The sequence below is a fragment of the Moschus berezovskii genome, chromosome 19 (genome assembly GCF_049115385.1).
Source record: "Moschus berezovskii isolate FMDL1 chromosome 19, NW_MosBer_1.0, whole genome shotgun sequence".
Taxonomy (NCBI): Eukaryota; Metazoa; Chordata; class Mammalia; order Artiodactyla; family Moschidae; genus Moschus; species Moschus berezovskii.
The window spans coordinates 55,082,953-55,110,060 of NC_142478.1; the positions used below are offsets into that span (position 1 = coordinate 55,082,953).

Here is a 27,108-nt window from a genome sequence, read left to right on the forward strand (position 1 = left end):
CAGACTCAGGACTCAGCAAAGTGAAATAGATCCGACAGCACAGAGTCCTAACCACCAGACTGCCAAGGAATTCCCCCCACACACTGTCTTTACAACACGTAATACAAAGATTAACTCACTTCAGGATGAGCTTTGTTAGGACCTCGTAGACTCTATTTTCCCAGTATTCATAGTAGGAGGCCAGCTTGGGGGCCTTGCCCGTGTTGGTGTGGATGACCAGCCCCTCAACTTTGGTCAGCAGAGGCCCAATGGCAAGATACCACCTGACCATGTGCTCCACATCCTTGGCCCTTTCTCGTTCAATGTGCTCAAAGAACTCCTTGACGCCTGCAGCGGAAGACATCTGTCAAAGCTCTTCATGGACACGGGAAAGGACATCACTCAAAAGCAACCCAAATATGAGCTGGATATCTTGCAAATACGAAAGTAGCCTCTAATCTTAACCAGAAGCAGAAAACAAGTCAACACCATCCAAAGCAAGACAGCCAAAGCAAAAAATACATGACAACATGGGATTGAATGCTGACTGTGCATGCTATGTTTTTGGGCAATCTTGCTTGCCTTGAACTGCTTGTTAACTAGTCCTGAATTCCTTGTTGACTAAGTCCAAGAACGTTTAAAATACCATTTGAAAAAGTTAATGTGAGTCCATAAAGACACAGTTCACCTTACTGTTACAGAGTATTGACATAAGAACCATTAATCTTCATAGACTCAGGAATTTGTAAAACTAAGCAATACATAAAACGTGACAAAGAGTAAGAATTACCCATTATGTTTTCAAGTAACTGCCTGAGATCGTGAGGCATGATTTTATTCCATTCGTGGAATAAAATCTGTGTGTGCACAATCATGACCAAGAGACTTTTCCTCCTATAATCAAAAGAAAAAAGAAGCCAGATCTACCTGGGAGTTCGTCCTCACTTTTAGGTGCTGGATATTTAAAGAGATTTATGGACTCTATCAAAGTAAGTCTGGAAGAAATGTCATCTGCATTCTTATGAATCTGGTGGACAAGGGACTCAAATTTCCCAATGGCCTGTTTGCACCGAGTTATGTAGTCAGCAATACCTTTGGAGAGAAAGATAAAGAACAAAAGAAAGATACTTGGCTTTCAACACTTCCTTTCCACATCCCTCCCACCACCAACTATAATGTTAATACCACATCCCTTCACAGGAAGGACCCTGCTCCTTCCGTCCCCTTGGGTCTTTGAAGTGACAAAGATCCACTTGGTCCCTGGGGACTGGAACAAAGAGTTGGTGCGCAGAATCAACCAAATGATACATTTCCTCTGTTCATAAGAAGCATAACTGTATCTGAAGCATAATTGTATCTGAAGCACCATGAGGATAAAGAAGTCCAACCCTCTTGTCTTCTCATTGCCATGGCAACCTGAACCCTCCACCCCATGCCACTTTGCCTACAGTCTCCTCTGGCCTGTTGCTTAGAAAAGTAAACAGCAAGAACATGCATAGTAAACCCAAATTAAGAATTTATGATTAATCGGGCAACAGCCTAAGCCTGTGATGTTTATTACATTATCGAATCCTTACAACAACCTACGAATAGGGTACAAAGATTATGCCCATTTTACAGATGAGGAAGCAGAGCCCCTGAGAAGTTGAGTCACATGGGTAGAAACTAGATATTTAACCCAGGGGTTTTGCTCTGGAGTCCGTGGTCTAAACACACATATTCTCTGTACAAAGGAAAAGGGAGAAAGAGGAAAAAAGGAAATGACAAAGAAAAAGAAGATTTGGAGCAAGAGAAGAGAAGTAGGAGGAAGGGGGGGAATAAAAACAAGGAAAAAAAGGAAAAACAAAAATGCCTTGTTTATTTTTTTTTTTAAGTAAAGGAAGAAGAATGTACTTTTCCTTATTCTTCCTGCTAAATACAGCTAAAACCATGAACATTATCCACAAGACAAGCATAAGACTCTGAAAGAGGGAGAGACAGCCAACTAAAATAGACTATCCCCTGAGCCATAAAACAAACCTCAACAGATTTAAAAGAACTGAAATTATACTCAGTATGTTCTCCAACCACAATGGACTCAAATTATAAATCAGCGACAGGAAGATAACAGGGAAATCTCCAAACACTTAGAAACTAAATAACACACTTCTAAATCATCCATGGGTCAAGGAGGAAGTCATAAAGGAAGTTTTAAAAATACATTGAATTGAATAAAAATTAAAATACAACTATCAAAATCTATGGGGCATAACTAAAGCAGTGCTGAAAGGGAAATAGTACCAAATGCATACATTAGAAAAGAGGAAAAAAATCAAATCAATTAAAGTTCCACCTCAAGAACTTTTAAAAAGAAAAGTAAAATAAATTCCAAATCAAGCAGAAGGAAATAATACAGAGGAGCAGAAATTAATAAAATTGAACACAGGAAAACAACAGATAAAATCAATGAAACAAAGGACTTCCATAAAACTAATCTCTAGCAGGGCTGAAAAGAAAAAGAGAGAAGACACAAGTTAACAATATCCAGGATTAAATAGGAGGGACCACTAAAGACGGGTATTGTAAAGATAATACGGGTACAATAAGAAAAACTCACAACGAATCTGACAAATTAGATGAAACGGACCACTTATTTGAAAATCACAAACTACATGACTCACCCAATTGGATATTAATCACTTGAACCATCCTATAACTACTAATGAAACGGAATCTGTCATTTTAAGACTTCAAAAAAAGAACAAATAAAAGCAATCACTACACAAAACGCTGGAGAAGGAAATGGCAACCCACTCCAATATTCTTGCCTGGAGAACACCATGGACAGAGCAGCCTGGTGGGCTACAGTCCACGGAGTTGCAAAGAGTCAGACACAACTGAGCACCTAAGCATACACAAAACCCTGCACATCATGCTCAAATGTATTTGTTAGGGATTTTCCTGGTGATCCAGGGGTTAAGAATCTGCCTTGCAATGCAGGGGACATGGGTTCAATCCCTGGTCGAGGAACTAAGATCCCCACATGCCATGGAGCAACTTAGCCCACGTTAAAACTAGAGAAGCCAGGGTACCGACCACAGCTACTGAGCCCACAAGCCACAACTGGAGGATCCATGCACCACAACAAAAGGTCCCATGTGAGGCAACGAAGATCTTGCGTGCTGCAGTGAAGACCCAACGCAGTCAAATAATAAATATTTTTTAAAAGCATGGTTTCTTAACCGTATCTACATACATGCGGGCTTCCCTTGTGGCTCAGCTGGTAAAGAATCCACCTGCCATGTGGGAGACTGGAGTTCAATCCCTGGGTTGGAAAGATCCCCTGGAGAAGGGAAAGGCTACCCACTGCAGGATTCTAGCCTGGAGAATTCCATGGACTCTACAATCCATGGTGTTGCAAAGAATCAGACATGACTGAGCGACTTTCACTTTCACATACATACAAAAATTGTAATTCAACTGCTGCTGCTGCTGCTGCTAAGTCACTTCAGTCGTGTCCAACTCTGTGTGACCCCACAGACGGAAGCCCACCAGGCTCCCCCGTCCCTGGGATTCTCCAGGCAAGAACACTGGAGTGGGTTGCCATTTCCTTCTCCAATGTGTGAAAGTGGAAAGTGAAAGTGAAATCGCTCAGTCGTGTCCGACCCTTAGCGACCCCACGGACTGCAGCCTACCAGGCTCCTCCATCCGTGGGATTTTCTAGGCAGGAGTACTGGAGTGGCTTGCCATTGCCTTCTCCGGTAATTCAACTAAGACAATCTAAAAGAATGATTGCATCCCAAAGTCCAAAAGGCAATAGACAGATGAATTTATTACCTAGTGAGTTCCAGTTCAACCTCTTGTATCCAGATCTAAACACTCTTAATAATTCCTGGGAATGGTCATCAAGAAGAAGAGACTCTGCCTCATTTAACGTTACTGTGAGCATGTGATAATGATCCAACATACGTTGTATCCCATCCGTGTACCTGTACATTACAGGAAAGTCACTGACATTAGAAAAATGGAGCTCATAAAAGGCTCAATAATCTTATAATATGTTACAAAAGACCAATGACCAGACTAAAAATTTAAAAGAATATCACTCTTCCCAATAACTTTCCTTTTTGGAAAATATTGATTACTTTTAAATTTCAAAATTTTATTTATAGGGAACTCTAGTCAATACCCTGTAATAACCTATACAGGAAAATAATCTAAAAAAGAGAGTATGTATATATGTGTGCATGCTAAGTTGCTTCAGTCATGTCCGACCCTTTGTGACCCTATGGACTGCAGCCTGCCAGGCTCCTCTGTCCATGGGATTCTCCAGGCAAGAATACTGGAGTGGGTTGCCAAGCCCTCCTCCAGGGGCTCTTCCCGACCCAGGGATCAAACCCATGTCTCTTACGTCTACCTTCACTGGTAGGTGGGTTCTTTACCACTAGCGCCACCTGGGAAGCATGTATGCATAACTGATAGTATAATCATGTGTAACTGATTCACTCCGCTGTACAGCAGAGATTAACACAACATTATAAATCAACTATAGTGATATTGAAAGTTACTCAGTCATGTCTGACTCTTGGCGACCCCATGGACTGTAGCCCAGCAGGCTCCTCTGTTTATGGAATTCTCCGGCAAGAATACTGGAGTGGGTTTGCCATTCCCTTCTCCAGGGGGTTTTCCCAACCCAGGGATCAAACCCAGGTCTTCTGCATTGCAGGCAGATTCTTTACCATCTGAGCCACCAGGGAAGCCCCCAAATCCAGTGAAAATTACTTTAAAAAAATAATAAAAATGTTAAAATAATAAAAATTAACATGAAATGTTTATCTTTACAAATGTATTAATACAAATTTTAAACATTTCTTAGTTTTCATTTCTAATGTGGCAAACATTGATAATTATAAAATCCACAATAGAACAGTCTTTAGGACTCTATGGGAGAGGGTGAGGGTGGGATGATTTGGGAGAATGGCATTGAAACACGTATGTTGTCATATGTGAAACGAATCACTAGTTCAGGGTCGATACATGTTATAGGATGCTCGGGGCTGGCATGCGGGGATGACCCAGAGGGAGGATAAAGGGAGGAGGGAGGTGGGAGGGGGGTTCAGGAGGGGGAACTTATGTAAACCCGGGGCAAATTCATATCAATGTATGACAAAACCAACCAATATAATATTGTAAAATAATTTGCCTCCAATAAAAAAATAAATTAATTACAAAAAAAAAAAATGAAAGCCTTGGCATGGGCAGGGGGGTGGTTCTCAATAATTTAGAAGAGTGTAAAGGGGTCCCAAGATAAGAAGTGTTGACCACTGATTTAAAAGAAGAATCCTTTTACCTAAGAAATTTGTCCTCCTGGAGGGCAATATTCCTTGCTAATTCAGGGACAGAGAAGCCCAGCTGTTCCAAGTACTTTGTTTCATTAATAATCTCCCTGAGAGCAGGTGAAAAGTTGATTGAGAAAGCAGCCACTCTGTCAGGGTTTATGGCATCATCACCAGCGGCAGAAGTCTATGGGGGAGACAATATTTCATAAGTGTGGGAAGGGCTGTCCACAAAGCAATCAGATCAATGCAACCCAAGCTATAAATGTCAATTTGAAAAAAAAAAAATCAGTGGAGGGGTTTGGCTGCCCTGACAGAGCAGGGAGCTGACCAAAACTAAGCTAGACGACATACCTGGGTGAACAGAGTTTTTGAAGAATTTGATTTAGCACTCACGTTTGAAAATTGGGCAATTGCATGAAAAAATCCAAAAATCTGGCGTCCCTCAAAAAATTGGAAAAGCTGATGATAAATGACAAGAGCAGACTGAAGCTGGGGAGCGGCTGTCCCTTTTGAATAGGATGCAAGCCATCCAGTTCCTGATAAGCTCTACCTGGCCTCTTCGCTCATTTTAGTACCTACTTGAGAACTTAGGAGACCAAAGACCTGAAACTGCCAGGTTTAAGTCTTTCCTTCCTCACTGTGAACATTTAATTTGTTGAGCACTTGCTGTATGCTGGGACCCGTGCTAAAGATGAGGATGAAGCACGTGAAACTGAGACAGGCTGGGACCTGGGACCCTTTGCTGCAAGGCTTGCACCTGGACACACTTCTCCTCCAGCAACAAAATACAAAGAAATGATACTGCATACACTGGCAGTTGGAGCAAATTCTAGACAAGAGATACAAAAAGACTGAAAAATCCTTATTGCCACTTCTGAAGAGCCATAGCAAAAACAGGGTGTCCGGAGCAAAAGCTCCCTGAACTCAACACCACCAAAGGGATGGGCAAATTTCTCAAGCCACCCCTCTGGCCAGACCCCCTGGACACACCCCTACCCTCACCCCATATAATGAACAAGCTCAGCGAGCGAGCAGGGGAACGTGTTACTTCTGACTTTCCATTGCTGCAGCAGGGGCCCCCAGTAAAGCCTTGCTTTGAATTGCTTCTCTGGCCTCTAGTCAATTTCTATTGATTGGGGAAGGCCAAGAACCCTGGTTGCTATCAAAGTGACACTTTCTTGTAAGTTATAAATAATCAACCATCAGCGGTTTGAACCTGTTTCATACATGGTTCAACTAATACTTTGCATGTTCGTGGTCATCTGATCCAGGTCATTTTACAAATTGGGTCCCTGAAGCCCAGAACTAAGCCAAGGAGTCAGAAGGGTTGCCTGATCCCCGCCTGTTCCCTTACCATGACATTTTGCTACCTCCATATTTTCCCTTCCTGCCTCTCTTCTCCCTGGTCAACCCCTGCCACCCCTGCCCTTTTTTGCCTTTGGTTTTGGAAATACCTCTCAACTTCGTGAGAGTCAACACATCAGACCTCAAGGAAGTGGGAGATACCATCACCTTACATGGCCACCAGAGTCTGGGATGTGTGTGTGCATGTCAGTGCTGAGTCGCGTCTGACTCTTTGCGATCATGGACTGTAGCCCACCAGGCTTCTCTGTCCATGGGATTCTCCAGGCAAGAACACTGTTTCAGATCCGAAAAGATGCACCTTAGTAAGCAGACTCTTCTTCATGAGAGTTGGCAGGGTCTGTTCTGTCGTCTCTCTCCACTGCTCATACTTTCTATCTTCATAGTCTTTCATCATCCTACCCAGTTCCAAATATTTTTGTTTGACCTATCAGAGAAGTCAGGGAAATATCACTTTGTCCTTGAAAATAACAATTTTTCTCTCTACTGAAAAAAACATCACTTAACACTTTATGCAAGAGGAAGCAGGCAGATTTGCACAAATTTGGATGGTTTGCCTGCCATGGTACAGCTTAAAATCTAGGCTGATTAGTAGGGCTCACAAACCTCAGTCCATGGCTGGGAGCTCAAAAATAATGACAGTGATTCATGACTTATGAAGACCATATGAAATTCAAATTTCAGCATCCATAAATGAAGTTTTATTGGAACACACCTGTTCATTTACATGTTATCTACCACTTTCTTTCTAGAAAGGCAGAGTTGAATAATTGCAACAGGGGCCGTTTGACCCACAAATGCCTAAAATGTTTATTCTCTAGACAGTTAAAGAAAAGGTTTCCCAGCCCTTGTGATATAACAGACAAAAATGCATGAAGAGTAGGGACAGTATTATCAAAAAGAGCGTGGTCACCCTCTGGAGAGGCTGAAGATTAAGATCAGGGGGAAGTCATGTGATTGTCACCTGGAAGCTGTCATAGATATATCATGTCATACATATGGAGATGTGGTCCCCAGGGACCACAGGAAAGACTAATTTGCAGGCATGGATTTAAAATTGAGCTGCTTCTCATGCAGGCAACTCTGTATAGCCACTCATGCTCAGGGGTCACCTGGATTGAAGGAGCCACCTGGGAACGCTCAAGGAGGCTACCCATCTACAATTAAACCATGAAATACAGGACTTCCCTGGTGATCCAGTGGTAAGAATGCACCTTCCAATGCAGGGCACATGGGTTTGATCCCTGGACAGGGAATTAAGATCTCACATGCCTTGGGGGCAACTAAGCCCGTGTGCCACAACTACTGAGCCTGCACGCCACAGCTACTGAAGCCTGCATGCCCTAGAGCCCGTGTTCCGCAACAAGAGGCACCACCGCAATAAATCCATGCACCACAACTAGACAGTAGCCCCCGCTCGCCACAACTAGAGAAAGCCCACACACAGCACTCACTCAAGACTCAGAGCAGCCTAAATAAATGAAACGTGAAACTCAAAACGGAACCGTTGCAGCAGACATAACATACTTCTCTTCCTCTATCACTGTCCAGGATCTCCTCTACTTCTTGAAATCTCAGGATGGTGTGCTTAATCCGGAAGAACAGGGACCGTTCCCAGTAGATTGCACCTGCTACCGGGGGATGGTTCTTATACAACGGGGGGTTGTCGAGGTTCTGAACAAAGATTTTGTTAACTATGTCAATCTGCAAAGCAATCAGACATATTCCATAAGTGAATAGTATCAGCGTGCGAGCCAAGACAAGATTGAACTTGAGGTTTGTTATCTTTAGAGAAATGAACGTGGAATGTCAAGAAATACTTAAAGGTACAGAATAGTGCTTTTACTACTTAGTCTCTATGCTTTTTCTTATACTCTGCAGGAATTTTTGGTTTGGTTTAACATATGCAATGATCCAGACTGCCTTGTACTTACAGACTGGGTATAATCATTTGGTGGGCCATTTTTTGACCTTCCCATGTGGCTTGTGGGATATTAGTTCCCCAGCCAGGAATCAACCCCAGACTTTCGGCAGGGAAAGCACAGTCTTAACCACCAGATCGCCAAGGAATTCCCCATGGAAATTCTGAAATCTGTTCTAGGCATGACAGGTGGCCAGGCCTCCTGCATTGTGTGTGTGTGTACATGCCACTGAGGATTTATAACTGTTTATCATGTAATATTATTCTAAATGTGGTACAATATGCATGACAAAATTCACCATCTTAACTATTTTTCAGTGTGCATTCCAGTGGAATTAAGTACATTCATGCTGATACAATTTAGCAACTGGACAACAACAAAATGCTGTTGTGCATCCATCATCACCATCCATCTCCAGAACTTCTTTCATCTTGAAAAGCTGAAACTCTGGGTACCCAAGAAACACAGTAACTCCCCATTTCCCTCTCCCCCAGCTCCTAGGAACCACCTTTCTACTTTGTCTTTATGACTTTGACTACTCTAAGTACGTCATGTAAATAGCCTCATAGAGTATTTGTCTTTTTATGACTGGCTTAATTAACACAAAGCCCTCAAGGTTCATCCATGTTATATTAATAGCATATGGCAGAATTTCCTTCCTTTTTAAAGCTGAATAATATTCCATCGTACAGATATACCACACTTTGTTTATCCACTCATCTATCAGTGGACCCTTGGGTTATTTCCAGCTTTTGGTAGTTGTGAATAGTGCTGCTATGAAAATCAATGTTCAAATATCTCTTCGAGACTCTGCCTTCAATTATTTGTGTATATGCACAAAATGGAAATGCTGAATCATATGGCCTGCTGCAGCTGCTGCTAAGTCACTTAAGTCATGTACGACTCTGTGCGACTCCATAGATGGCAGTCCACCAGGCTCTGCCATCCCTGGGATTCTCCAGGCAAGAACACTGGAGTGGATTGCCATTTCCTTCTCCAATGCATTAAAGTGAAAAGTGAAAGTGAAGTCACTCAGTTGTGTCTGACTCTTCGTGATATGGCCTGGGCTTACACTTTAAAATAAAATTTTGCAACCATAATTCAAAAAGACACGTGTACCCCAACATTCATTGCAGTGCTGTTTATAATAGCCAGGACATGGAAGCAACCTAAATATCCATCGACAGATGAATGCATAATGAAGTTGTGGTACATATATACAGTGGAATATTACTCAGCCATGAAAAGGAATGAAATTGTGTCATTTGTAGTCATGTGGGTGCGCCTAGAGTCTCTCATACAAGAAGTAAGTTAGGAAGACAAAAACAAATATCGTGTATTAATGCATATATATGGAATCTAGGAAAAGGGTACAGAATGAATCTATTTGCAGGGCAGGAATAGAGACGCAGATGTAGAGCATGGTCATGTGAACACGGCAAGGAGAGGGGAGGGTGGGATGAATTGGGAGAATAGCACTGGCCTCTACCAAGTATGAAACAGATAGCTAGTGGGAAGCTACTGTACAGCATAGGTAGCTCAGTCTGGGGCTCTGTGACGACCGAGAGGGGTGGGATGGGAGAAAGGTGGGAAGGATCAAGAGGGAAGGGATATATTAATATGTATACGTGTAAGTGATTCACACTGTTGTACAGCAGAAACTAACAGAACATTGTAAAGCAATTATACTCCAACAAAAATAATAAATTAAAAATAAATAAAATAAGCATGTCACACTCTCATGTGAATAATTAGGTGTCAGAGGCAAAATAAGATCTGCCCCAAAAATGGTCCTGATCTCCAGAATTTGTGAATACATTATATGATACGGAGGAATTAGGTAGCAGATGGAGTTAAGGTTGCCAATTAGCTGACCTTAAAATAAAGAGATGATCCTGGGTTATCTAGGTGGGTCCAATGTATAATTATCCAATGTATAATCCTTACAACAGGAATGTTTATATGAACACACACATGACCTTCACACTACTACACTCTTGTTACTATGATTATTACTATGACTAATTCCCTCAGGGCCCACCACAATGTAGTGGCATATAAGATTGTACTTCATAAGTTCTTACTGAATCTCTCCACTACATAAACAAACCCACTTCCTTTTGGTTACCTGTTTTGGTTATACAACATGCTATTTGAGGATAATTCCACAGTTTCTCTGAATTTAGACGAGAAAGACAACAGTGTGGTTCAATTGCTTACACTTCGCCAAGTGTATTTTCACTGCTACAACAGCCACAGATTTGTTTTCAGTTACCTCTTTACAATACTGTGCAAGGATATCATTAAATTTCATCATCATTTGTCGATTAATGGCCTCCCGTGAACGAATATGTTTAAATTTTAAAAGCATATCGAATGCTGCTTCAGCTGATCGAAGTGTCTTAAAAGATTCATCAATAAAATTTTTTGCTTCTTTTTCAATAACCTGCCAAAAACAAACAAACAAAGCCAAGGAAAAAGAAACCCTTAAGACCCTGTAATTATCCCACAAAAAGCAAAATGTCAAGAAAGAAGCAAAACAAACAAAATCGGTACCTTGAGAAGGATTTCCACTGTACTTCAGTGGAAGCTATACTGTGTGAGCTATAGTACAGGTAGGTACAACTCTCTGCAACCCCAGGGACTATAACCAACCAGGCTCCTCTGTCCATGGAATTCTTCAGAGAAGAATACTGGAGTGGGTTGCCATTCCCTTCTCCTGAGGATCTTTCCCACTCAGGGATTGAACCTGGGCCTCCTGCATTGCAGGCAGATTCTTTACTATCTGAGCCACCAGGACTTCCCTTAGTGGAAGCTGGGGTCCAAATAAAAACATCAGACCAGCTTCTGCATCGGTTTTCTGCTCTTTCCCTTCCACTAGTCAAAATGATGGAGAAGGAAATTTTAAAAATATTAACTCAGATAGACAAAGAAATGGGAGAGGACACAACAGTAGAGATAGTTCAGGTAAACTCAGTCCACCTGGGGAGTAGGAGTGGGGACAGAGGACATTGAGAAATGTTCATTTTTACCTTATGCTCTTCTGCACTATTTTCATTTTTCACCAAAAAAGCAGGGATCCCTTTTTATGATTTGGAAAAAAACCCTAAACATAATTAAATAACCCAACAGAATCACAGTATCCACTTCCAAGGTCAAATCGAAGGATGTGTTACTTGCCAGGACTTCGATCTTGAAGTCGTCCATCACATATTTCCAGTACTGGGAGCACTTGATGCTGAAGGGGTCAAATGTCAGGTTTTCCATGGGGGTTACCAGGCCATCCACCCTGCACAGGACATCATCGATGCGCTTGGGATCCCCAGTCACTGCTTTCAGCTCTGGACCAAATATGTTGTAGAATTCCTCCACAACCTGTCCAATCAAACAAAATGAGGGAGGTGACCATTTGGTTTTCTCATAATGCTTCTGATGTTATTAATAAATGGATTGTGTCACACAGGTAACTTCCTCTCAGTCTAAGCCCTTGGGTCACCCACTGCACAAAGGACCAGTCCCAGATGCCCTGAGACAGTTTTCAAAGTTTGCAGGTACAGGACCCTACCCCCTCTTTCTATCTCTTCCCATCCTGCTCATCCCCTGCTGCCTTGCAGTCACTCCAGGCCTCTTTCAGATCCATGTTCCTTTCTGTATCAAGGCCTTTGCACATACAGTGTAAAACATCTAGATGCCTACTGTGTGTGCATGTGTGTTAAGTCACTTCAGTCATGTCTGACTCTTTGTGATCCCATGGAATGCAGCCCACCAGGTTCCTCTGTCCATGGGATTCTTCAGGTAGGGATACTGGAGTGGGTTGCCATTCCATTCTCCAGGGGATCTTCCCTACCCAGGGATCAAACCTGCATCTCTTACATCTCCTGCATGGATAGGCAGGTTTTTTTATCACTACTGCCACCTGGGAAGGCCCAGGTACCTACTACTCATCATTAAATATGCCTTCATCTTGTCTGACCCTTTAGAACAGGGTAGGCCCCTACATGGGTAACTCAAACAGTAAAGAATCTGCCTGCAATGCGAGAGACCTGGGTTCAATCCCTGGGTCGGGAAGATCCCATGGAGAAGGGTACAGCGACTCACTCCAGTATTCTTGCCTGGAGAATTCCACAGACAGAGAAGCCTGGTGGGCTACAGTCCATGGGGTCGAAAAGAGTCGGACCCGACTGTGAGACTAACACTTTCACTTTCAGGCCCCTACACACACTTCCAGAGCCCCCTCTATTCCCCTTTCTTAGCACTCATCTCAGCTGTAGCTATGGATCTGAGTGATTTTTTTCTTTCACAAGAATTTTTTGAGGTGCACCATTTTTAAAGTCTTTACTGAATTTGCTACATTACTGCTTCTGTTTTGTTTTCAGTTTCTTCTGGCCAAGAACCATGTGGGATCTTAACTCCCCGACCAGGGATGGAACGCACACCCCCTGCATTGGAATGCAAAGTCTTAACCACTGGACCACCAGAGAAGTCCCTCCGTGTGATTAGCACGTCCACCTTCTTTCTCTTCCACTGGACTGTGAGCTCCATGAGGCAGAGATGATGTGCACACAGGGAAGGCTTCATAGGTGTGGGACTCAGGCAGGCGCACAGGGCCCCAGGCTCCAGAGGGCTCTGGGCTGGACTGAAGGCTCTGCTATCACCATCCTGAAATTCTCAATCACTTTATCTCTGAGCTTGTGTTTTGTAAATGAAGTCTGAGGAGGAGGCAATCATGCACGCCTGTGAGCAGAGGAGATAGGCAAAAGCTGGGTGTGGGCTGTCCACGACACCCCATCGACAGGCAGCATGTGAGGCCCTGTGAGCTGAGACTCCTGGCAGAGCCACAATGCACAGGAGTTCAGGGAGACTCAGAGCCAGTACCGGTCAACAAGAACAATGAGAGCTCAGAAAGGCCACCTTCTCCCTTTGAAGCAGAGCTGGCTTCCAATATTTCATAATCACGATAAATGGAGTATAGCTTTTAATACTGTGAATCCTACCGTACAACTGTAACCTATATAATGTACATCAACTACATCTCAATTTTCTAAAAGAAATGTTTAAAACAAGAAAACCAAGGAAAGTCCCTGGCAGTCCAGCGGTTAAGATTCTGCGATTTCACTGCCCAGAGCCAGGGTTCAACCCCTGGTTTGGAAAATAAGATCCCGCAAGCTGAGCACTGAGGCAAAAAAAAAAAAGCAGGGGAGGGGAGAAGGGAGATATCACTGAAGGGAAAGCTGCAAAGGTCAGGTGTGCTTTGGGACATTCTGGAACATTCTGTTTGCCCTGCAGGCATCTCTCCTGGCTAGACCCTCCCGGCCTCCCTGCTCCCAACTGACACGGAGAGATCCACTGTCAAAAAGCCAAACTTCCTTCCATGGAGCAAATCCCAGATCTGACCACCTTTGCATGCATTGAAGACCCAGGGTCCCTACCTGCAGGATGTCATACAGGTCCTGGCAGATGGTGGCCATGTAATCCGTTCTCTCGAACAGCCGTTTCCGATCAAACTCCCACCGAGCTTCTCTCCCCGAAGCCTCAATCTTGGCCCGGATGTCGAAATAGGCCTTTTTCCACATGTTGAGGGTGTTCCTGGCCTCCAAGGTCTTGTGCTGTGCGCTCGCTCGGTTTTCTCTGGGAAGCAAAGAGATGCTGTGATGGGCAGGAGGGCAGAGCTGCGGGGAGGCGGGGAGTTGGAGCCATGTTGCTCCCTCATGGGAGGGGCAGGTTCTAAGGGGACAATCCTAAGCAAGGAGCTGAGCCTCTCTGATGACATAGCCTCATCACAAAAAGCTTCCCGGGCAAGAGACTGTTCCACCAAGAAATTTGCAGGAAAGTGATTTGCAGCGGTGTGGGCAGGATTCCAAGCCACGGCCCAGGTTGCGGTTTACCCAATAAGTTTTCTGTTTGAGCTTGAAGGGAAGCTAGTGACCTTGGGTCCACAGCGGGAGGGCTGTAATACTGGAGCAAAATGATAGTACCAAGATTTTGGTACCTATTTCACTTATATAGATTATTTTTTAAGAAAGTAAAAAAGAGAGAGTGCGAATTATCTGACCGTCTGCTGGTTAGGACTCTGCACTTCTGCAGGGGCACGGGTTCAATCCCTGGTCAGGGAACTAAGATCCTTCATGCAGCTCAGCCAAAATAAAAGAGAGAGAGAGTTTAAAAAAAAAAAAAAGATCGGTGTCCCCTCCAGATTTGATCTTCAGAGGCTATTCCACCTGAGGGGATCCAAGGTCCAGGAGTGAGGTTCCCTCAGACCACGTGCCTCGGTCTCTCCAAGGATAATTTGCAACCCCATGGACTGTATCTACCAGGCTCCTCTGTCCATAGAATTCTCCAGGCAAGAATACTGGAGTGGGTTGCCATTTCCTCCTCCGGGGATCTTCCCGACCCAGGGATTAAACCCAGGTCTTCTGCACTGCAGGCAGATTCTTTACTGTCTGAGCCACTAGGGAAGCCCCTAATTAAAGAAGATGGTCCTGATTAATCCACACAAGTGGGGTATTATTTGGCCATAAAAGGAATGAAGCATTGATACAGGCTACACCATGGAGGAACCGTGAAGACACGATGCTGAGTGGGAGGAGCCAGTCATAAAAGACCACAAGTTGTCTGACTCCGTTTGCATGAAATGTTCAGAAGAGGCAAGCCCACAGGAAGTAGATCAGTGGTTGCCCAGGTTTAGGAGGGCAGTGGGGAGGGGGAAAGGCAGCTAAAGGGCCCAGGCTTTCTTTCTTGGATGAAGGAAACTTTCTAGGATCATTGATGACTATGGATGCACAACTCTGAATCTATTGAGCTGGCCAAAAAGGTCACTGGGGTTTTTCCATTACATCTGCTGGAAAAATCTGAATGAACTTTTTCACCAGCTCAGTATTAAAAGCATTCAATTGTATGTTTTAAATGGGTGACTTGTACAGTGTATGAATTATGTTTTGATAAAGATGTTTAGGGCTTCCCAGGTAGTGCTAGTGGCAAAGAGTCCTCCTGCCAATCCTGGAGACATAAAGAGATGGGGTTTGACCCCTGGGTTGGGAAGATCCCCTGAAGGAGGGCATGCAACCCACTCCAGTATTCTCACCTGGAGAATTCCATAGACAGAGGAACCTGGCGGGCTACAGTCCACGGGGTCGCAGAGTGGGACACGACTGAAGTACTTAGCACACATACGCAGCTGTTTAAGAGCTTAAGAAACACATAGTGCCACCCGGTCTTACTTGAACAAAGTCCGCAGATTCACCACTTTGCAGACTCTCTCAGCAATCTCCCAAGCAATGCGCTCCATGAGCGGAATCATCCTCTCGTCTTTGTTGTAGTGGCGGGAGATGATCCACACCATCCTCAGGGCGCTCATCATGGAGGGGATCGTTTCCAAGACAACATGAAAGCTAGATCCATGTGTTATGTTCTAACCAGAGAGGTGGGTGCAAACGAAAGAGCAAGGCAAGCTGGCTCAGTCTCAGGGCGAACAGTGTAAGAGAACAAGTAGTGTGCAGGAAGTTTCATTTTTTTTTTAATTTAAAAGATATTTTAAGATGGTTTGGAAATACTAAAATGAACTCCTTGGCCAATCCAATTATTAAATGTATTTCTGGATTTTATTACATATTTTATAAAAAAACATGCTCCTGTTGCAGTTCTCTCAAGTTTAAAAAATTTTTTTACATTCTTTTTCATATTCTTTTCCATGATGGCTTACCACAGGATATTGAATATTATTCCCTGGACAATATGGTAGGACCTTGTTGTTTCTCCAATCTATAGTATACATAGAAGTTTGCATCTGCTAACCCCAACCTCCCACTCCCACCTTCTCCCACTCGCCTCCTCTTGGCAACCACAATCTAGTCTCTATGTCCCTGATTCTTGTTTCTGTTCCATAGATAGGTTCATTTGTGTCATATTTTGGATTCCACATATAAGCGATATAATACGGTATTTGTCTTTCTCTTTCTGACTTACTTCACTTAGTATAATAATCTCTAGTTGCATCCATGTTGTTGCAAATGGCATTATTTCATCCTTTTTATGGCTGAGTAATATTTCTTTGCATACATGTAACACATCCTTATCCATTCATCTGTTGATGGACATTTAGGTTGTTTCCATGTCTTGGCTACTGTACACAGTGTTGCTACGAACATAGGGGTGCATGTATCTTTTTGAATTAGAATTTTGTCTGGCTATATGCCCAGGAGTGAGATAGCAGGATCATATGGTAATTCTATTTTTGGTTTTCTGAGGAACCTCTATACTATTTTCCACAGTAGCTGCACCAGCTTACATTCCCACAAATAGTGTAGGACATTCTTCTTAATTAAAAAAAAAAGTTTTTATCATGGAAGAAAGTATTTAACAAACAAAAAATGTTTGAAATAGTAGGTCTGTATGTACTAACATGGAAAGATAAGATTTACAATTAAAATAAATAAAGCAATTTGCATATATATATATGGAGTATGGATGTGTGTATACATATGTAATTATTCTATATTTAGTGGCTGAGTGCCACTGGTGAATCAAAGCTGGTATTAGAGGTAATTTTATCCAGTGCCAGTATTTTCCAGGGTATGTGTCCTTTGGCAAGAAGATGATTTTTGACAACAGAACTTTTAAAAAATATACTTATTTTTAAATATATATATATATACTTATTTTAAGGAACTTTCAAGATTGTTAATACATGAAATGTTTTGCTGCCATCTGATCTTGATTTCTTCTTTAACTTCATTTCCAGTTTTCTAAATATTTGATTAAAACTTAAGAAAGAGAAAATATATACTTACTTTTGTGTACATCAGAAATAACTGTTATATCAAACCACTACCTGCACAGGCTTGATTGTTTAAGATGAGTCTACATTACCCACACAAAAATATATGATTAAATCTAAAGTTAACTTAAAGAAAAGTTTCAGATTCACAAAGGGATGGCAAAAAAACCCACAAAAGCAATTACATGAGTGATAGAAGGTGGCCTTTCACTGGTCTTTGCAAGCCACTTACTTTGCAGAGATGATAAATAAATCTCAAGCAAGGAAACGTTATCGCCAACATCAATTTAGAGGCAGATTCCACTTGGACCTCAAGCCCTCAGATTTGAGCAGCTGCTTTGTCGCTGACAGGGGACCCGTAGATCCTTATCCAGGCACCACTTGTGCTGCTGTGGGTGCAGTCGATCCCCAGTGCTGCTCCCGACATGCTGTGTGCCCTGCACGCATAAGTCAACTTGATCCTTCCGCCACCGTTTGAGGCGGGTTCTCTCATGAGCCCAGTATTCCAGAGAAGGAAACAGGTTCAGTGAGGCTGTACCTGCAGCTGCGGGATATTCCGGACTGGGGCCAACACACAGTACTGCACCACACACAGAGCACCCCCTCAACCACACAAACAGGACCTACTGGCCTCACTACTAGAACAGTAATAACCACTCCTGGCCTTGGAATGCTGTACTATGCGAATGATAAATCAGAGGGAGAGGAATTGTGAAAAAAGGAAATCACACTTGTGGTGGGAATGTAATAAAACGGTGTGCTCACTATGGAAAAGAGTTGAATATAAAATGTTCACAGACAGTTAAACATAGAAATATTGGGACTTTGGTAGTGGTCCAGTGGTTAAGAATCTGCCTTTCAATGCAGGGGACATGGGCTCCACTCCTGGTCAGGGAAGTAAGATCCCACATGCACTGGGGCAACTTAGCCTCTGCACCGCGACTAAGAAGCCGACAAGCCACGATGAAGACCCACCCCGCACCGTGTGCTGCAACTAAGACCCGACACAGCTGTAAATAAAGAAATGTTTTTTTGAAAACACAGAATTATCATATGACCCAACATTTCTACTCCTGGGTATATGCTCAAACGAATTGAAAGCAGAGACTCAAACAAATATCTGTACACCCAGATTCATAACAGCACTATTCACAATAGCCAAAAGGTGGGAAACAACCCAAAAGTCCATCAACAGAAGAACGGGTAAGCAAAATGTGGTGTATATAGTGGAAAATTACTGAGCCTTAAAAAGGAATGAGATTCAGACATATATTATAGCATGGATGAATCGTGAAAATTATGTTGGGACTTCACTAGTGGTCCAGTGGCTAAGACTCCAAGCTCCCAATGCAGGGGACCAGGGTTTGATCCCTGATCAAGAAACTAGATCCCACATGCTGCAACTAAGACCCAGTGCAGTCAAATACAAAAAAAGAAAAGGAAAGAAAACATTATGTTGAGCAAAATAAACCATACACAAATAGGGTATGGTTCCATTTCTATGAAATTCCTAGAACAGGCAAATTCACAGAGTTGGAAGTTAGAATAGAGGTTACCAGGGGCTAGGGGGAAATTGGAGTTGTGGTTTAAGGGATGATGAGTTTATATTGGGGACAGTGAAAAAGTTTTGCATATAGGAGGGGACAATGGATACCCAGCACTGTGTATGTATTGAATGTTACCAAACTTACTCTTACAAGTGGTTTCAATAATAAATATCATGTTATATATATTTTACTGCAATTTTTTTAAATACTGAATAAACAAACAGAAGTTAAATTCATGTGGCTGATTTTCCAAAGTGCAGTGCACCCAGCCTACCTTGAAATGACGTTCCACTGTGGAAAGAAACCTCACGTTGTCCGAGGCCTCCATGTGGAACTTGAACAATTCAGTTAAGATGGGCTGCAAGTTGGCCACAAGCAACGAATCTGACTCCTTCATCACATCCAAGACTTTCCTGACTATTGGGAGCTTTGTTTGTTCGTGCAGAGCACTTAGGGTGGCATTTCTTTCCCGCCAGAACTCAATTTCAGCCAGAGGACCGTTGCCCTGTGATGAGCACGCAAACATCATCATCATTAGGGGGAATGGACACTGTGGTTGCTCCTCCAGCATCCATGCCCCTCTTCCCAAAGGCTCTGTGGGAGCTAAGCCATGCAAGGACTTCAGGGGCGGACACCTGACCTAGAGTGGTCCAATCAGAGGGAATCTCAGGACTCCAGCTGGGAACACTAGACACTCCATCCTTCTCTGGACAGTGGTGTGGGGATGTGGAGTCAGAAACTGCTACAAGTTGTCACCATGAAGGAGACCAGCCAGAGGAGGAAGCCCACTCAGAGAGGAGACTGGAACCAAGAAATTTACAGAGAAATCCAGCTAGATTGCCAGAGTCCTGATCAAACTGTACCTGAAACCAGCATTGCCCTCTGGACTTTTCAGTGAGCCAATAAATCCTCTTTATTGCTTAAGCCAGCTGAGTTAGATTTCCTGACTGTTGTTGTTGTTGTTGTTTTCAGCTCAAACATCCTGACTGATATATAGTATTATCTTTATCAATATCAGGGAGTCATCTGGTAGGACACTAACCTTAGGAAGCCCAAGAATGACATCTCAGGTATGTTTACTCTAATATTTTTAAGAAGATCACAAAACAGTAAGAAAAGAGGCTAGATCACACAGATTCCAAGACTCTTGGCTATTTCTCAGAATGGCAAGCATGAACTGGATTCAGTTCAGTTCAGTTCGGTCGCTCAGTCGTATCTGACTCTCTGCGACCCCATGAACCACAGCACGCCAGGCCTCCCTGTCCATCACCAACTCCCAGAGTTCACCCAAACTCATGTGCATCGAGTCGGTGATGCCATCCAGCCATCTCATTCTCTGTCGTCCCCGTCTCCTCCTACCCCCAATCTTCCCTAGCATCAGAGTCTTTTCCAGTGAGTCAACTCGTCGCATGAGGTGGCCAGTATTGGAGTTTCAGCGTTAGCATCAGTCCTTCCAATGAACACCCAGGATTGATCTCCTTTAGAATGGACTGGTTGGATCTCCTTGCAGTCCAAGGGACTCTCAAGAGTCTTCTCTAGCACCACAGTTCAAAAGCATCAATTCTTCGGCGATCAGCTTTCTTCACAGTCCAACTCTCACATCCACACATGACCACGGGAAAAACCACAGCCTTGACTAGACAGACCTTGGTTGGCAAAGGAATGTCTCTGCTTTTTAATATGCTATCTAGGTTGGTCATAACTTTCCTTCCAAGGAGTAAGCATCTTTTAATTTCATGGCTGCAATCAGCATCTGCAGTGATTTTGGAGCCCCAAAAAATAAAGTCTGACACTGTTTCCACTGTTTCCCCATCTATTTCCCATGAAGTGATGGGACCTTAGGGATCTGCAAAAGCATTGCACATGTTACCTGTGGTGTCTTTTTCATCTGGCCCTCAAGGGCTGTAGATATCTGATTCAACCAGTTTATCACGCATTGTTCCAAAATTTCAACTGTTTCTGGGTCAGCTGCCAGATCAGATACCTCTCCCTCTACGCTGATGCTTGGCATTTCTAACTTGATCTCACCTAGTAGAATAAAAATGGGCAGTCAGTCACTAGTTTGGAGGAAATTATTACAGGTAATAATCTTCAAGGTTATTCTGGATCTCTCCACACATGAGTATATAGCCTGGTACATCATGATCCTCATATTCCTATATATCACTCTCCTTCATTAGAATGTACTAAAACATTTTATTTATTTACTTGGCTGCATCAGGTCTTATAATTGCAGCACATGGAATCTTCCTTGTGGCATAGGCTTTAGGGCGTAGGCTAAGTAGTTGCAGCATGCAAGCTTAGTTGCCGTTCCTGCACGGCATGTGGGATCTTATTTCCCCAACCAAGGATCAAACTTTCATCCCCTCCATTGGAAGGAAGATTTTTAACCACTGGACCACCAGGGAAGTCCCTAAAACATTTTAGATAATTAGATCACCGTAGCAGCATCAAGCTCCATCAAAATGATTTAGCTATTTATTAATAAGAATTCCTGAGTTTACAACCTAATGTCAATTTGAAAACTAACAAATAACCAGATCTCAATAGATATTTGAGTACATCTCCAGCATGAAACAGACAATCCAAGATAAGTCAGCAACAATGACTTCAGAGGACATTGAGATGAAAAGATGGGGGGGGAGTTTTAATTCCAACTATTAGAGATTTGAGACAATATAGCATCCATCAAACAAGAACAGAATGCTATGGAAAAGGTACAGTCACAGAATAAGTGAAAGACTAATCAAAAGTTGTGAAGGCAAAAGTTGAGGAACTCTTTAGGCACTCTTGAGGAACTCTTTAGGCACTCTTTAGGAACTCTTTGTCTGTGTCACAGACAAAGAGATGGAAAACACAAGTGAAAAGATAAGTAACAGAATCAAAAGCACACACCCAACAGGAATATTAGCAAAAGAAAGCAGACAAATAGTGGAGGAAATTATCAGAGAGTTTTTCATACTAAAAGGCTAGATCGTCAGACTGAAAATACAGAGTGCTTAGCACACTGAATCTCATAGAGTACTTAGCAACATGAATGCAGAAAGAACCTCACAAAGGTCCACATTCTCCCTGACTGAAATGCCCTTGCTCCCCAATTCCAACTACCAATGCATTGTTCATCATTTCAGATGTGGTCAAATGCTGCCGCCTCCAGGAAGTCCTCTTTGATTTCCTCACCACTTCTCTTGAACCCCTCCTCTCCTCCCTCTTCATCCCACACCTCTAGGTTGTCACAGAGCACCAGTTTGGGGTTCCCTGCATCATACATCAAACTCCCACTGGCTCTCTATTTTACATATGGTCATGTATCTGAGTCAATGATATTCTCTCAGATCATCCCACCTCTCCATCCCCCACTGTGTCCAAAAGTAAATCCTTCTTAATGGAAACATCCTGCTTAACCAAGGAGAAAAACTGAAGCCTTACCTTCAAGTTGCTGCATTGTTCTTTGAATACTACTTGCAAATTTCTGGATGTTCATTAAAAATTCATCTCGTATTAACTGAATGCTGTGATATTCTATTGCTTCCCCAGGCATGCTAGGTAGGTCTACGTCATAATCAAAAGAGTCTAAGACTTCTCCAGACGTGAGTCCCAGGTTGGCATCCTTGTGCTGACTGAAGGACAAGGCTGGCAAGAAAACCTGAAAAGCCAAGTTTAAGAATCAAATCATTTGTACCACTCTTTTAGGTTCCACAGATATGCAATATCATATGATAGTTGCCTTTCTCTGTCTGATTTACTTCACTCAGTATGACAATTTCTAGGTCCATTTCAAGTTGCTGCCAATGGCATTATTTTGTTCCTTTTTATGGCTGAGTACAAATGACCTTGAAAACAGAAGAAAAGTCACAGATATAGAAAACAAACTTATGGTTACCAGGGAGGAATGCAGGGAGCAGGGGAGGGATAAATTTAAAAAATAGGAGACTGGGATTGACATACATACACTGCTGCTGCTGCTAAGTCACTTCAGTCGTGTCCAACTCTGTGCGACCCCATAGACGGAAGCCCACCAGGCTCCCCCGTCCCTGGGATTCTCCAGGCAAGAACACTGGAGTGGGTTGCCATTTCCTTCTCCAAAGCATGAAAGTGAAAAGTGAAAGTGAAGCCGCTCAATCGTGTCTGACCCTTAGCGACCCCACAGACTGCAGCCTACCAGGCTCCTCCATCCATGGGATTTTCTAGGCAAGAGTACTGGAGTGGCTTGCCATTGCCTTCTCTGCATACATACAGTACTATATATAAAATAGATAACTATTAAGGACCTACTATATAGCACAGGGAAGTCTACTCAGAGCTCTGTAGTGAGTTATATGGGGAAAGAATATAAAAAAGAGTGGATATATGTATATATATAACTGAGTCACCTTGCTGTACAGCAGAAACAAATGTAATATTTCAAATCAACTGTAACCCAATAAAAATGCTTGAAAAAGAAAAAAATCACACAACATCATATTCAATAATTCATGCACTTAAGTTGCCTCTGGCTTTGAATGTATTTGTACCATAATAGAGACAAAACATGGTAAACTGGAAAAGGAATGGCAAGCCACTTCAGTAGTCTTGTCTTGAGAACCCCATGAACAGTATGAAAAGGCAAAAAGATATGACACTGAAAGATGAACTCCCCAGGTTGGTAGGTGCCCAATATGCTACTGGAGAGGAGTGGAGAAATAACTCCAGAAAGAATGAAGAGACAGAGCTAAATTGAAAACAATGCCCAGTTGTGGATGTGACTGGTGATAGAAGTAAAGTTCGATGCTATAAAAAACAATATTGCATAGGAACCTGCAATGTTAGGTCCGTGAATCAAGGTAAATTAGAAGTGATCAAATAGGAGATGGCAAGAGTGAACAGACATTTTAGGAATCAGTGAACTAAAATGGACTGGAATGGGTGAATTTAATTCAGATGATCATTATTTATACTACTGCCAGCAAGAATCCCTTATAAGAAATGGAGTAGCCCTCATAGTCAAGAAAAGAGTCTGAAATGCAGTACTTGGGTGCAATCTCAAAAACGACAGAATGATCTCTGTCTGTTTTCAAGGCAACACAGTAATCCAAGTATATACCACAACAAGTAATGCTGAAGAAGATGAAGTTGAATGTTTCTATGAAGACCTACAAGACCTTCTAGAACTAGCACCCAAAAAAAGATGTCCTCTTCATCATAGGGGACTGGAATGCAAAAGTAGGAAGTTAAGAGATACCTGGAGTAACAGGCAAATTTGGCCTTGGTACAGAATGAAGCAGGGCAAAGGCTAACAGAGTTTTGCCAAGAGAACACAGTGCTCATAGTAAACACTCTCTTCCAGCAAAACAAGAGAAGACTCTACACATGGACATCACCAGATGGTCAATACTGAAATCAGCTTGATTATATTCTTTGCAGCCAAAGAAGGAGAAGCTCTATACAGTCAGCAAACACAAGACTGGGAGTTGACTGTGGCTCAGATCATGAACTCCTTATTGCCAAATTCAAACTTAAATTGAAGAAAGTAGGGGAAACCATTCAGATATGACATAAATCAAATCCCTTAAAATTATATAGTGGAAGTGACAAATAGATTCAAGGGATTACATCTGATAGATAGAGTGCCTGAGGAACTGTGGACAGAGGTTTGTGATATTGTACAGGAGACAAGAATCAAGACCATCCCCAAAAAAAGAAATGCAAAAAGGCAAAATGGTTGTCTGAGGAGGACTTACAAATAGCTGTGAAAAGAAGAGAAGTGAAAAGCAAAGGAGAAAAGCAAAGATATACCCATCTGAATGCACAGTCTCAAAGAATAGCAAGGAGAGATAAGAAAACCTTCCTCAGTGATCAGTGCAAAGAAATAGAGGAAAACAATAGAATGGGAAAGACTAGAGATCTCTTCAAGAAAATTAGAGATACCAAGAGAACATTTCATGCAAAGATGGGCACAATAAAGGACAGAAATGGTGTGGACCTAACAGAAGCAGAAGATATTAAGAAGAGGTGGCAAGAATACACAGAAGAATTATACAAAAAAGATGTTCATGACCCAGATAACCACAATGGTGTGATCACTCACCTAGAGCCAGACATCCTGGAATGTGAAGTCAAGTGGGCCTTAGGAAGCATCACTACAAACAAAGTTAGTGGAAGTGGTGAAATTCCAGTTGAGCTATTTCAAATCTTAAAATATGATGCTGTGAAAGTGCTGCACTCTATATGCCAGCAAATCTGGAAAACTCAGCAGTAGCCACAGGACTGGAAAAGGTCAGTTTTCAATCCAATCCCAAAGAAAAGCAATGCCAAAGAATGCTCAAACTACCGCACAATTGCACTGATCTCACACACTAGCAGAGTAATGCTCAAAATTCTCCAAGCCAGGCTTCAACAGTACGTGAACTTGCAGATGTTCAAGCTGGATTTAGAAAAGGCAGAGGAACCAGAGATCAAATTGCCAACATTCATTGGATCATAGAAAAGACAATTCCAGAAAAACATCTCAGTTGTCCAGTTGCTCAGTCGTGTCCGACTCTTTGCGACCCCATGAATCACAGCACACCAGGCCTCCCTGTCCATCACCAGCTCCTGGAGTTCACTCAAACTTATGTCCATCGAGTCGGTGATGCCATCCAGCCATCTCATTCTCTGTCGTCCCCGTCTCCTCCCACCCCCAATCCCTCCCAGCATCAGACTCTTTTCCAGTGAGTCAACTTGTCGCATGAGGTGGCCAAAGTATTGGAGTTTCAGTTTTAGCATCAGTCCTTCCAATGAACACCCAAGATTGATCTCCTCTGCTTTATTATCAACACCAAGCCTTTGACTGTGTGGATCACAACAAACTGTGGAAAATTCTTCAAGAGATGAGCATACCATACCACTTGACCTGCCTCCTGAGAAATCTGTATGCAGGTTCAGAAGCAACAGTTAGAACTGGACATGGAACAACAGACTGGTTCCAAATTGGGAAAGGAGTATGTCAACACTGCATATTGTTACCCCGCTTATTTAACTTATATGCAGAGTACATCATGAGAAATGCCAGACTGGATGAAGTGCAAGCTGGAATCAAGACTGCCGGGAGAAATATCAGTAACCTAAGATGAGCAGATGATACCACCATTATGGCAGAAAGTGAAGAAGAACTAAAGAGCCTCTTGATGAAAGTGAAAGAGGAGAGTGAAAAAGCCGGCTTAAAACTCAACATTCAGAAAACTAAGATCATGGCATCTGGTCCCATCACTTCATGGCAAATAGATGGGGAAACAGTGGAAACAGCGAGAGAGTATTTTTTTGGGCTCCAAAATCACAAAGCAAGAAAAGACACTTGTTCTTGCTTTGACCAACTTAGAAAGCATATTAAAAAGCAGAGACATTACTTTGACAACAAAGGTCCATCTAGTCAAAGCTATGTTTTTTCCAATAGTCATGTATGGATATGAGAGTTGGACCATAAAGAAAGCTGAGTGCCAAAGAATTGATGCTTTTTAACTGTGGTGTTGAAGAATACTCTTGAGAGTCCCTTGGACTGCAAGGAGATCCAACCAGTCCATCCTAAAGGAGATCAGTCCTAAACATTCATTGGAAGGACTGATGCTGAAGCATCAGCTGAAGTCCAATACTTTGGCCACCTGATGTGAAGAACTGACTCATTGGAAAAGACCCTGATGCTTGGAAAGATTGAAGGCGGGAGGAGAAGGGGATAACAGAGAATGAGATGGTTGGATGGCATCACCGACTCAATGGACATGAGTTTGAGTAAGCTCCGGGAGTTGGTGATGGACAGGGAAGCCTGGCGTACTGCAGTCCATGGGGTCACAAAGAATCGAACACAGTTGAGTGACTGAACTGAAATGAGATAGTACAAATAACAGCGACACCATGTCGGTGACTCCCATATTTTAAAGAATCTCTCTGGTTGACATGTGAAGAACATAGTATAGGGCCATGAGCAGAAACTGGGAAATCTATCAGGAGGCAACTGCAAGAGTCCCAGCAAAAGACAACACTGAAGTCTTCCTGGTTACCCTATCCAGTATTTCAAAGTCCTATCTTTACCACCTGCCAACATTTCCTAACCCCCTTCCCAGCTTTGTCTTTCTCCTTAACTCCTATCATGGTCTAACATACTGTATATTTTCTCATTGATCTCACTTAATGTGAATCTTCCTGACTAGGATGTAAGGTCTGTGAGATACAGACCTTGACTATGGTGATCACTG

General features: G+C 42.7%; 1 protein-coding gene across 2 annotated transcripts in view; it reads right to left on the minus strand.

Annotated features, from left to right (window-relative positions):
- Positions 1-27,108, minus strand: part of DNAH10 (dynein axonemal heavy chain 10) — a 156,602-nt gene that overhangs the window by 114,944 nt on the left and 14,550 nt on the right. The window contains exons 6-18 of one of the 2 annotated variants that reach the window (XM_055404325.2): positions 22,331-22,547; positions 20,772-20,929; positions 19,176-19,406; positions 15,799-15,989; positions 14,011-14,209; positions 11,762-11,956; positions 10,857-11,027; positions 8,187-8,363; positions 6,961-7,086; positions 5,309-5,481; positions 3,796-3,947; positions 907-1,071; positions 120-327 (exon numbers count right to left, since the gene is read on the minus strand). In XM_055404325.2, the coding sequence (XP_055260300.2) occupies positions 120-327; positions 907-1,071; positions 3,796-3,947; positions 5,309-5,481; positions 6,961-7,086; positions 8,187-8,363; positions 10,857-11,027; positions 11,762-11,956; positions 14,011-14,209; positions 15,799-15,989; positions 19,176-19,406; positions 20,772-20,929; positions 22,331-22,547 (2,363 nt within the window). The remainder of the gene's footprint in view (positions 1-119; positions 328-906; positions 1,072-3,795; positions 3,948-5,308; positions 5,482-6,960; positions 7,087-8,186; positions 8,364-10,856; positions 11,028-11,761; positions 11,957-14,010; positions 14,210-15,798; positions 15,990-19,175; positions 19,407-20,771; positions 20,930-22,330; positions 22,548-27,108) is intronic. The other variant, XM_088828117.1, reaches the window with a different exon arrangement.